General features: G+C 38.7%; 1 protein-coding gene across 1 annotated transcript; it reads right to left on the bottom strand.

Moving 5' to 3' along the window:
- Nucleotides 1-849: 849 nt before the first annotated feature.
- LOC119806895 (putative olfactory receptor 52P1) lies at nt 850-1,776 on the bottom strand. The gene has a single exon (XM_038318966.1). The coding sequence runs from the start codon at nt 1,774-1,776 to the stop codon at nt 850-852; it is 927 nt and encodes a 308-aa protein (XP_038174894.1).
- Nucleotides 1,777-12,735: the final 10,959 nt, after the last annotated feature.

Raw genomic sequence — 12,735 nt, forward strand, 5'->3', positions numbered from 1 at the left:
CTGGAGGTTTTCCACAGAAGCAGTAGAGGTATAAAAGGCTTTAGGTCTGGGTAAAACAAAGGTTGCTTTTCTTCCACCTGAAAAGAAGCCTCTGTGTCTCAATCCTGCCAGTCTAGGCATCCAAACTGCGCTGATGTGGCAGTCCTTATTTTTCATACTTTCATCTTGTGCATCTTATTTTAGACATGGTATTTTATAATTGCCTTTTTACACTGATTCATGATTAGAAATTTTATTTATACAATGTTTTAAAATACATCAACAGAGCAATGCTTCATTACAATAATGTGAACTGATCTTTATGCATGAGCTAAGCCACTCTGTGTGAATTCATGTGACGCTAAGGCCATTTCAAGAACCCCAGTAGAAACTACTACTGCATTTTTTTGGGTAGAGTTTCCTTTCACGGGAGTATTTTGAATTATGGATCTAGACCTGTATTAATTTTACAATAAAACAATTCAAATTATATCTTTTTATAGTCTACAAATCTGGACTGTACATGTCATATACACACATATTATTGTCACAATAATATGATTAGTCTTGGGAAAATTCCATGTCACTATCAAATTAAAAATGACTGAATAACTATTCTTCAGCTCCATAAAGTGGAATCCAATGAGAGACACACCACGATCCTTTTAGCAAGAAAATAGTCACTAGAAATAAACAGAATTTGAGAATGGACACATAGGAAAAAAATGGGAAACCAGTGCTTTGTGGTCTATTTTGTACAATTTATCTGGTGATATTACTGGGACTTGTATGGTTGTCAAAAATATGGTCATATATCTTCAACATTCATTTAGGTGATGTATTGTTACTGGGATTCACATCCTGTAAAGCTCATCGGCACAAGCATTTGGCCACCTTGTCTCGTATCTCCTTCATTTTTATACCATAGATAATTGGGTTGAACATTGAAGGTACAAGAAGGTAGAGATTGGCAAGAATAATGTGAGCGTGAGGTGGAATGTTGCGGCCAATTCGGTGGGTGACAGAGGAAAACAATGCAGGCACATAAGTGATGAGGATGACAAAGAGGTGGGCTGAGCAGGTGTTGAGGGCTTTGAAGGTAGCATCTCGAGAGTTGAGGCGCAACACAGCCTGCAGGATGAGGGCATATGAGAAGCCAATTAGAAGCAGATCAAGTCCCACTACAAGCAAGACCACAAAGAGCCCATAAATTCGATTGGGCCTGGTGTTACCACAGGCCATTTTTACCATAGCCATGTGATCACAGTACGTATGAGGAATGATCATGCGACAGAAAGTCAGCCTTTGAAGTAGAAGAGGCATGGGCAGGATAAGGATCACACTCTTGGCGAGAACCACCAGTCCTAGGCGTCCAACTAGAGAATGGCTCAGTATTGTGTTGTAGCGTAGTGGCTTACACACAGCCACAAAGCGGTCAAAGGCCATTGCCACAAGTAGGGCAGATCGCATCACTGAAGCTCCATGGATGAAAAACATCTGTGTGAAACAAGCATGCACAGCTATGTCTTGATCACCAAACCAAAAAAGGCATAGAACCTTGGGCACAAAAGCTAGAGTAGAGGCTAGGTCAGTTACCATCAGCAGGGCCAGGAGCAGGTACATTGGTGTGTGAAGTGTGGGCTCTGTGACCACCAGGAAGAGGATAACACCATTGCCAATGAGGACAGCCAAGAGCATGGAGGCGAATGGAACAGAGAGCCACAAGTGTTGTGACTCTAAGCCAGGTACACCCATCAGAGTGAAAGTCATGGAGCTGGAGTGGTTGAAGATTAACATGGCAGACACCAGTAGTAGTTGTTAAAGGAAGTTGAAATACCTGCCAATGAGACATGGGTGTTGGTTGCTTTTACTGTTTTGGTTTTGATGGTTTGTTGATTTGGGACCCAGAGGAAAATGTCACAAAGCCTTCTTTGCAGTTCTAAAATCCACAGCCACTTTCAGTCCCATCACCAAGACCTCTTAGTGTTCACATAATCAATATTTATGGAGCTTGGGTTTTGATATAAAGGACATATGGAAGGTCTTTGTTTTTGCCTTCAGCATTTCAGCAGTCCTATGCTTTAAAAAACCTCAAGACAGGGAGATGACTTAGCAGGTAAAGCGCTCACTGTGCAAACTTGATGACCTCTTTTAGATTCTTGGAACACATATAATGGTGGAAAAAGAGAAAATGACTCCACAAAGTTGTTCTCTTACCTCTACACACACACACACACACACACACACACAAACATACACACACACACTCACACATACACACTCACACACACATACACACTCACACACACATACACACACTCACACACACTCATACACATTCACACACACACACACTCATGCACACTTTCACACATACACACAATAATGATAAATTAAAACTTAAAAGGTTCTGAAGTTCTGAATAATAATAAACATTTTTATCTTTGAATGCTGAGATAACCTGATAGAATCTCATGATATTTTCATTTGTATGCTTTGTGTATACAGAATGAAAAGGGGAGGCATGGGTACCCTTCTTCACTCCTTGTTCCAGGAAGGCTGAACTGCTATAGAACTGTTATTTGAGATCACTTAATTTTACATGCCATCCTTCTTTCAGAGATGTCTCTGGCAGTCACATCTTTTCTCTCCGTAGGCCTTTGCTTGGCAGACAAACTATGGAAGACAAGGGTCTATACAGGGTTACTATGAAGTAACTGCCTCCCTTCATCTCTTGAACTGTGTATATATACACTTTCTGTATAATTCCTTGATGTATCACTCTCTTTTCCATTATAACTGTCCTTCATATATAGAATGTAGACTCATTTATATTTAATAATGAATATGTACTTCAAATTAGCCTACTGGGTCCCCTATAAATACTCACTCATTCCTCAGTTCCATCATAAATCATCAGGTATTTTCTTTCCAGAGCTTGAGGTAGTAATCAAATCAAGACAACATTCCACTAACAACAACTCTGGGGACAATGGAACACACATGATGTGAAAGCACAGGGGGGTGATTTGGGAAGACAAAGGGACCGGAAGTCAGAGGATATGAGAGAGTGGTTGGACATGAATAAGAATAAAACGTGATGTATGAAAATGTAAAGATGAAACCCATTACTTTGTACAATAACTGAAAATAGAAAATGTCTATGTAAGACATTATATTTAAGTAAGTTTCTTATACTTTGCTTGCCTTTCCTTGTAAGACAGTAGCAACCTCTATATTACCTATAGTTTTCTATCTTCAGCTTTGTCCATTCCATTTATTTTTCAAAAGCAGAGACATTCAATATAAGTCTATAATCTATGCCTTTGTGTCTATTGTTGGGAAATTTAGTATTATGGTGGGAAGTGATATTCAGAAACTTTCTGAGCTGATACAGCCAATCATATCATATTTTGTGTAGTAAAAGCACTTGCAGGCTATTAAAACTTATTGTGCTGAAAGACGATCAAAATGATTAAGAATGCAATGAGCTTGTGGGAGAAACTGAGGTAAATGAGGTGAGGTGAGCCCAGATGCAGCATTAGGTATCCTGAGTAGTGACCATTCACGCTGAGTGCAACTAAACTTAACTTCCAAGAAGCATAATCGTGATGACTGATGCTTCTTACAAGGAGTACCATCACTTTGTTTGCATAAAGAATGGATCTGTGCGTCCCTTGGGCTTCTAATAAGAAGCTGATCTTTACTGGAGAGTATGTAATAAGAGAGGGATGAAAGGACCAAAACCAGGAAAACCCTTGGAAGAACAAATAGATACTGTCACCAATATTTCCAACATGTTAGAGAGAGCACGATATGGGATGCATTTAGAAGGGGCCTTGTCTGCATGATGAGCAGACATTGAAAACAGTTCATCCTGATGCAGGTCAGAACATCCCAGATGAGGGTTACTGAGGATAATTTATAGAACCTGAACAACACAAGATGGAATAGAGGCACTTTTCTGGCCGTGCTGTTTGAGCTCCTTTGTTATACTAGAAGCCAACTCCTGAAACACAGGGCAGTTGTGTGACTCTGACAAGACTCTGTGACAGTCATGTGAGCAAACTGTACATCTCTCAGGACCTTTTATACCTTCCTATGCGAGGTAAAAATTTAAATATTTAAATAGCTTATTGTTAATATTCTCTGCATAGTCTTTTTTAAAAGAATCTAGAGATACAATGTATTTTGATTCACATTGCAAAACCTGAATTTATCCATAATTATTTTGCTTTTCTTTCTATTGTTGCTTTTATAAAATTACTAGAAATCTCATTGTTTTTCATATATTTATCTGACTCAAACTGACCTTTACAGCTAAAGTACTTTGGGAGCACCACCCCTTGCCTCTTACATTTATTCTTTCAACCCATTCATAAAATCTATGCCCTTGTTGAAAGCAAAAGAATACACAGAATTTAAGTTGCCATATTTTCAAACCTTTAAAAATGATCTCTAATCAGAGTATTTGGACTAGGTTTGGGCTAAGTCTTCAGCAAAAAATAATCAAATGGCACAAATTAATATTTTTATTGATTACAGAGCTAAAAAGATATAAACAAAGAATGGAAATAATAGTATGGATATAGAAATGGGAGGTACCATTCAAAAATGCAGTTATGCACCATACTATTCTGTTTTACTTTCAATTTCTTCTTTGTAAACCAATGTCCTCAGGCCACAGGCTGATTATGCACAGTCAAATGAAAGGCATGTTTGTTCATATCATTGCTCATAGACAGCAATTGTTAAAGTGGGGTATGCATGAGACCTTGTTCTCCATTATGTTGCCAAGATATTTGCTTCTTTCTCCTTTCCAAACCCAGTCCCACCAAACTCACCAGTCATCAGATCACTCTGTTTTCAGTCCTTGTTCATTCATTTTTTTTCTCATAACATTTATTTTCTGCTTTTTGTATAGAAAAAGTTGTTCCCTTGCTTTGTGCTCTCTCTCTCTCTCTCTCTCTCTCTCTCTCTCTCTCTCTCTCTCTCTTTGTCTGTCTGTCTCTCTGCCAATCATTCTATCATAATTTTGCATAAAATTAATTCATATCATAAGGAAATAAGAGTCTTGGTATTTGATTTTTTCCCTACTCAGGATGTCTAATGTTGTTGCATCTGGGCTCACCTCACCTCATTTGCCTCAGTTTCTGCCACTGTCTCACAAGCTTATTGCATTCTTAATTATTTTGATCATACTTCAGCATAATAAGCTTTGATAGCCTGAGAGAGCTTTTACTACACAAAATATCAGGTGATTCGCTTCCTATTGTATATGAATCTATAAAAATCCCATTGCTTCTTAAGTATCTGTGTGAATGAAACCATACCACATATAATCTATTCTGAGGTCTTTAATTTTTTTTAGAAAAAAACTTTTTACTTAATACATTTTAATCATATTCTTTCCCATACCCAACTTCTCCAAGATCTTTCCTCCCAATTTAACCAACTTCATGTTCTTTCTCTCTCTTAAAAGAAAAAATCAAAGCCAAATTTTTGAAACAAGCTTTGTTTCTAAAAGCATTTATGACTTCACAGAGTCAGAAAGTGAAGCACAGCACTGCAGTAATTACTAGGAGGGGCAACCGTTCTCATCCCAGTTATCATCCAGATAGCTGCACCTAGGAGTCCAGCACTGCAGGCTAGCAGCTCTAGTCTCTAAAGTCCCTGCAATTCCTCCCTGTGCTGACGTGTTGAGAATGGCCAACCCAAGACATGGGGCTCATGGCACATGAAACCAGGTTTCCCCCCTTTCCTTTGCTGTCTTCTTTCACCTCACCCAGCTTGGTTTTTCCTTATCCATTAGATAAATTTACAGAGACTAACGACAAAGTTCAGTAAATGTTCCAACCTAGATGGATAATAGTTTGTTGCATGTGAAGGGGAACTTCCTTGTACAGGGACAAAGAAAATCGTAATCAAGTCAAATTTATCAGACTCTTGGGGGAAGTAGAGAGCATTCTGGATGTGGGTAGGTAGGTGAACACACAACATCAGAAATTTTAGATGTGTTTAAGAAGTAGTGAGAAACGAAGAGTGATCTTGCTGCCACAACATGGAGGCTGGGAGGTAGGTTCACAAGTGTGTCTCTGATTGTCAGCATGCTTTCTAAATTACTTTATTAGCAAACTCAGCTTCCTCCATCTTTATATTTTCTCTCTGCCCACACCACGAATTTTATAATCTCTTAAGCATCAATTAGTTTAAGTTTCCTTTCTTTAAGACGTTCTTTCCATTAAACTTGTACTTATTAAGCACTTACAATGAGGCTGGATTTGTAAAATACTTGCCCTATCATATGTCACATTTCTTCACCATTAAAAAACAATCCTTAGATTCTTGGATGTTTACTTCCTTATCACTTAAATCTACTGTGAACCTTCTTATCTTTCCGAAGGGAGGCTGTGATTTCAAGTGTGGGATGTAAATGTTGCTGGGTGACTAGGGAATAAGTTCCAGTTAAATAAAAACAATGAGAGCTACAGGTAGACATTTAAAGAAAGCAATCTGATCAAAAGAAATGCAGTCTTTTAAAGCTTGAAATTAGAACTCACCCGGAAATGTCCTATTACCTTCTTATCAATCGCCTTGGTCCTACCAAGCAGAGCATTGCCATCAGAAGGTCATAACATGAACGTGGTTTTCATTTTCTGAGTTGGGAAGGAAAAGCAGTCCTCCCTGTATTTCTTTCTGTAAGATGACATATAAGTTTCCTAGTTGCTAAGGGCCAAGGCTCTCTCACCATATAAGGAAAGTGTTGCAGTCTATGATTTCATCTTCAGGGAACTCTGAGCATGGTGACAGGTCTTCAGAGACCAAGTAAAGAGGAAGACACAGAATAGCCCATTAGGGAATTTCACTGGAACTTTTATTAGGAGGCTAGCATGTCTTGGAACGTCTCCAGAGGGGAGGGAACCATCTTGACCATTCCCAGTTTCCATGTAGTGGAGTATTTATTGTTTATCACTATTCTGAAGATAGGAACAGCTACTCAGGTTCCTTGTCACAGATGCCGTGGTGCCGGTGTGGATTTACACCTTCTATGGAAAGTAAGCTCAGAGATACCTTGAGAGTGAACTTAGCCCCTTGTGGCTGCAGGGGCCCTGAAGGACTTTCTGCTCAGGGCCTCTTCATTCTTTCTCATATTCACACTTTAGAATATGTTGTCTTCATATTCTCAAAAGCCCCTGAATGAAGCTTCCAAAAACACAAAACTAAGTGCAAATACCTGATTCAGGAGGTACCCCAACCAAGTTTTGCATAGGCTTTGTACCTTTGGGAAACCCTCAGACAAGATTTACATAGAGGGACAACAGATACAAAAGGTATCTGCTAAACAAAAGGCAAATTGAGGCAAGGTGCTGACACTCAAGAGCTAGGCCAGGAACAGCCCAGCGGGGGTTAGAGCCAGGTGCCCACTCTGGAGCCAGGCCAGCAGGAATTCTTCCATAGTTCATTTAATAATTTGGAGTTTTTAATTTAACTTTCTTCCTCTTTTGATTTTAACTAAGTAGTATTGTTTTTCATTTTTGCATAGTAGGGAGTTGCCTGCAGTTATTTCTGGAAATCTAAATAGTATTGAGGTTTTTTTTTTTTTTTAAAGAAAACAAACTATCTTTTTTCATTATACAAACCAAGTTCCCACTCCCTCCCCTCCTCCCATTCCTTCCACTTACCTTCACCCCCATCCACTCTTCAGAGAGGGTAAGGCACATTGCTTTGGGGAAGGTCGAAGGCCCTCCCTACTATATCTAGGCTGAGCAAGGTATCCATCCAAAGAGAACAGGTTCCCAAAAAGCCAGTATAAGCAGTAGGGATAAATCCTGGTGCCACTGCCAGTGCCCCCTCAGTCTGCCCCAGCCACGCAACTGTCACCTACATTCATAGGGACTAGTTTGCTCCTATGCTTGTCCAGCTGGAGTTGGTGAGCTCCCATTAGCTCCGGTAAACTGTTTTAGTGGGTATACCCATCATGGTCTTGACCGCTTTGCTTATATTCTCATTTCTCCCAATCTTCAACTGGACTTTGGGAGCTCAGTCCAGTGCTCCAATGTGGGTCTCTGCCTCTGTTTCCATCAGTTGCTGGATGAAGGTTCTATGGTGACATTTAAGATATTCATCAGACTGACTATGGGACAAGTCCACTTCAGGTACCCTCTTCTCTATTGCTTAGGGTCTTAGCTGGGATCATCCTGGGAATTTCTCTAGAGACAGGTTTCTTGCTAACTTCATAATGTCTCCTTCAATCAAGTCATCTCTTTCTTTGTTCTCATCTCTGTCCTTCCTCCATCTTGGCTATCTCATTCCCTCAAGTTGTCCTCAAACCTCCCTTTCTCCCCTCCTCTTCCCCTTCCATTCGCCCTTCTTCCCCCAACCCCGATGTTCCCAATTTTGTCAGGTGATCTTGTCTATTTCAACTTTCCAGGTGGATCTATCTATGTTTTTCCTAGGGTTCTCCTTATTACTTAGCTTCTCTAGGATTATAGGCTATAATCCTAGGATGAACTATAGGCTCAATATCCTATTGTTTACAGCTAGTATTCACTTATGAGTGAGTACATATCACATTTATCTTTTTGGGTCTGGGTTACCTCACTCTGGATGGTGTTTTCTAGTTCCATCCATTTGCATGCAAAATTCAAGATGTCATTTTTTTTTTTATGCTGAGTAGTACTCTAATGTATAAATGTACCACATTTTCTTTACCCATTCTTTGGCTGAGGGGCATCTATGTTGTTTCCCGTTTCTGGTTATTACAAATAATGCTGCTACAAACATAATTGACCATATGTCTTTGTAGTATGATTGAGTATCTTTTGGGTATATGCCCAAGAGTAGTATTGCTGGATCCTGAGGTAGGTTGATTCCCAGTTTTCTGAGAAATCACCATACTGCTTTCCAAGGTGGTTGTACAAGTTTCCTTTTCTATCATCAATGGATGAGTGTTCCCCTTACTCCACATCCTCTCCAACATACGCTATCATTGGCATTTTTGATCTTAGTCATTTTGACTGGTGTAAGATGGTATCTCAGAGTTGTTTTGATCTACATTTCCCTGATGGCTAAGGATGTTGAACATTTCCTTAATTGTCTTTCAACTATTTGAGATTCTTCTGTGGTGAATTCCCTATTTAGTTATGTACCCCATTTTTAAATTGGGTTATTTGGAGTTTTGATGTCTAATTTTTTTAGTTCTTTATATATTTTGAAAATCACTCCTTTGTCTGATGTGGGGTTGGTGAATGTTATGCTCAGATTTAGGAAGTCCCCCAAAACCAACAAGGAGACCTAGTCCTGTATGTAAAAGCAAAGAGCCTTTATTCTTACACAAGTTTGCAAACTCAGTCTCTCTGTGTGTCCAATGTATTGGAATAATCAGAGAGCCCTGAGCTCGCTTAGAATTGGGTTTTTATACTAGTAACAGTGGGGGTGAGGTATTTCTAAGGTTCAGAACCCCTGATTGGCTGACATTTGTCTAGGGGTGTCCTGGTGGGTGTGTGTTGGAAGATAATCCTATCAACAATGGTTGGAAGGTTAGAAAATTTCTTTGAATGGTCTGTTCTTAGGTAGCACCTGGGTAATCTCAGTTTGTGGTCCTTCCAACCAGATATTGCTTCAGGGTAAACTACTGAGACTCAGGCCTCCATTAAACTTATTATGGCTGAGTCCTACAATGTCAGGTGATAATGGTTGGAAGAACTCCTTTTGGATGGTCAGTTTCTATTAAGCTCATCATGGCTGGCTCCTACAGTGAAGATCATTTCCCATTCAGTAAGCTTCCTTTTTGTCTTACTGTGTCCTTTGCTTTACAAAAGCATCTCAGTTTCAGGAGGTACCATTTATTTGTTGCTTGCAGTGTCTGTGCTGCTGGGATTATATTTAGGAAATGGTCTCCTGTTCTCATGCATTGAAGGCTACTTCCCACTTTCCCTTCTATCAGGTTCAGTGTGGTTGGATTTATATTTAGGTCTTTAATCTATCTGGACTTGAGTTTTGCACATGACAATAGATATGGATCTATTTTCATTCTTCTACATGTTGACATCCAGTTATGTCAGCACCATTTGTTGAAGATGCTTTCTTTTTTTTCATTGTATAATTTTAGCTTCTTTGTCAAAAATCAAGCATTCACAGGTGTGTGGATTAATATCCAGGTCTTTGATTCGATTCCATTGGTCAACCTCTCTGCTTTTATGCCAAAACCAAGATGTTTTCATTACTGTAGCTCTGTAATAGAGCTTGATGTCAGGGATGGTGATGCCTCTATAAGTTCCTTTGTTGTACAGGATTGTTTGACTAACCTGGATATTTTGTTTTTTCCAAATGAAGTTAATTATTGTTCTTTCAAGTTCTGTGAAGAATTGTGTTGGGATTTTGATGAGAATTGCATTGAATCTATAGATTGCTTTTGGTAGGATTGCCATTTTTATTACGTTGATCCTGCATTTCCAAGAGCTTGGGAGATCTTTCCATTTTCTGGTATCTTCTTCAATTTCTTTCTTCAAAGACTTAAAGTTCTTGTCAAATAGGTCTTTTACTTCCTTGGTTAGTGTTATTCCAAGATATTTTATGTTATTTGTGGCTCTTGTGAAAGGTGATGTTTCTTATCATTTGTGTATAGGAAGGCTACTGATTTTTTTTGAGTTGATCTTGTATTCTGCCACATCACTGAAGGTGTTTATCAGCTGTAGGAATTCTCTAGTAGAGTTTTTGGGGTCACTTACATACACTATCATATTATCTGCAAGTAATGAAAGTCTGACTTTTTCCTTTCCAATTTGAATCCCCTTGATCTCTTTTTGTTGTCTTATTGCTATTGTTAAAATGTCAAGAACTATGTTGAAGAGATATGGAGAGAGTGGATAGCCTTGTCTTGTTCCTGATTTTAGTGGAATCGCTTTGAGTTTCTCTCCACTTAATTTGATGTTAGCTGTTGGCTTGCTGTATATTGCTGCCGAAAAGTATTGCTTAAATCTGGTTTTGTCAAGGAATATCTTGTTTTCTCCATCCATGGTGATTGAAAACTTCACGGGGTATAGTAGTGTGAGCTTGCATACATGGTCTCTGAATGTCTGCAGCACATCTGCCTCGGACCTTCTGACTTTCATGTTTTCCATTGAGAAGTTGGGTGTAATTCTGATAGGTTTATCTTTATATGTTACTTGACTTTTTTCCTTTGCAGCTCTTGATACTCTTTCTTTATTCCATATATTTTGCATTTTGATTTTTATACAGCAAGGGGATGTATTTTTTTTTTGATTCAGTCTATTTGGTGTTCTGTTAGTTTCTTGTATCTTCATAGGGATATCCTTCTTTAGGTTGGGAAAGTTTTCTTCTATGATTTTGGTGAATATATTTTCTGTGCTTTTGAGCTGGAGTTCTCCTTCTATACCTATTATTCTTAGGTTTGGTCTTTTCTTGGTGTCCCAGATTTCCTGGATGTTTTGTCTTAAGAATTTGTTGGATTTAATGTTTTCTTTGACCAATGAATATATTTCCTCTATAGTATCTTCGATACCTGATATTCTTTCTTCTATCTCTTGTATTCTCTTGGTTATACTTGCCTCTGTAGTTCCAGATGTTTCATACTAGAATTCCCTTGGTTTGTGTTTTCTTTATTGACTCTATTTCATTCTTCAAGTCTTGAACTGTTTGCTTCATCTGTTTGTTTTTTTCCTGGGTTTCTTCTAGGGATTTATTAATTTCTTTAAACTTTTTGTTTGTCTTTTTCTCCATTTCTTTAATAGAGTTTTTAATTTCCTTTTTAAAGGTCTCCATCATCTTCATAAAGTTACATATAAAATCATTTTCTTCTGCTTCTTCTGGGTTAGGATAATCAAGTCTTCCTGTTGTGTGTCTACTGGCTTCTGGTGTTACCATGTTGCTTTTTAGATAGTTGGAGAAATTCTGGTATTGTTGCTTACCTATCTTTTTCTTCAATTGACCCTGGCAATGTCTCTGTGTCTTGGTCCAATCCTTCCAGTTACTGTCTGAGTTTTTGGGAATTGTTCTTGGTTTGCTCTGTACTGTCAATATCTGTGTCTCAGGGAGTCACTGAGGTTTCTCTTAGCCTCTTCTCTTGGTGTTCTCTCCTTGTTCACTCTCTTGTCCACTCTGTGCAGTCACAGCTTATGCTTTAGAGTTTCTCTCTTGATCTTCTTTCTTGGTACTCTTTCTTTGTCCTCTCAGTAGGAAACTCACCTGATGGCTGGCTAGATAAGCTGAGGCAGGTAGGGGAGGGGCCCAGGGTTTTGCCCCACTATAGAGATCCTAGAGAGTGGGCTGTCCTGCCAAGTGACTGGTAATTCACCTCTTGATCCTCTCTGTGTTGTAGTAAGCTGTGTTTCAGAGTTCCACCAAGGTTGCAGGATAGGCGATTTGGGGGATGGGATGGGGCTAGTTGTATTGAGAAAATTTGCTCTTTCTCACTACTGTGTATTTTACTAGTGGGCAATGATTGCTCAGTGTCTTGCTCAAATACAGAATTGCCTTAAGAAATTCCAAATTATGAAATTATATATAAAATCACTTAATAGACATGTATGCACAATATTCTAATTGTAACATAGCATTGAAAAATATTACAAAAGTTGCATGTATAATCCATATAATATACATATAAACATGCATATGTATGATGATACATGTAATATATATAATAAAAAATGTATTTTTGCAATGCTCAGGCACAGAAAGGATAGAATTGTAGGGAAGAAGTTGGATACCAAACATAGACAAAGGTGTATGTTG

This window comes from Arvicola amphibius, chromosome 1 (genome assembly GCF_903992535.2).
Source record: "Arvicola amphibius chromosome 1, mArvAmp1.2, whole genome shotgun sequence".
Classification (NCBI taxonomy): domain Eukaryota; kingdom Metazoa; phylum Chordata; class Mammalia; order Rodentia; family Cricetidae; genus Arvicola; species Arvicola amphibius.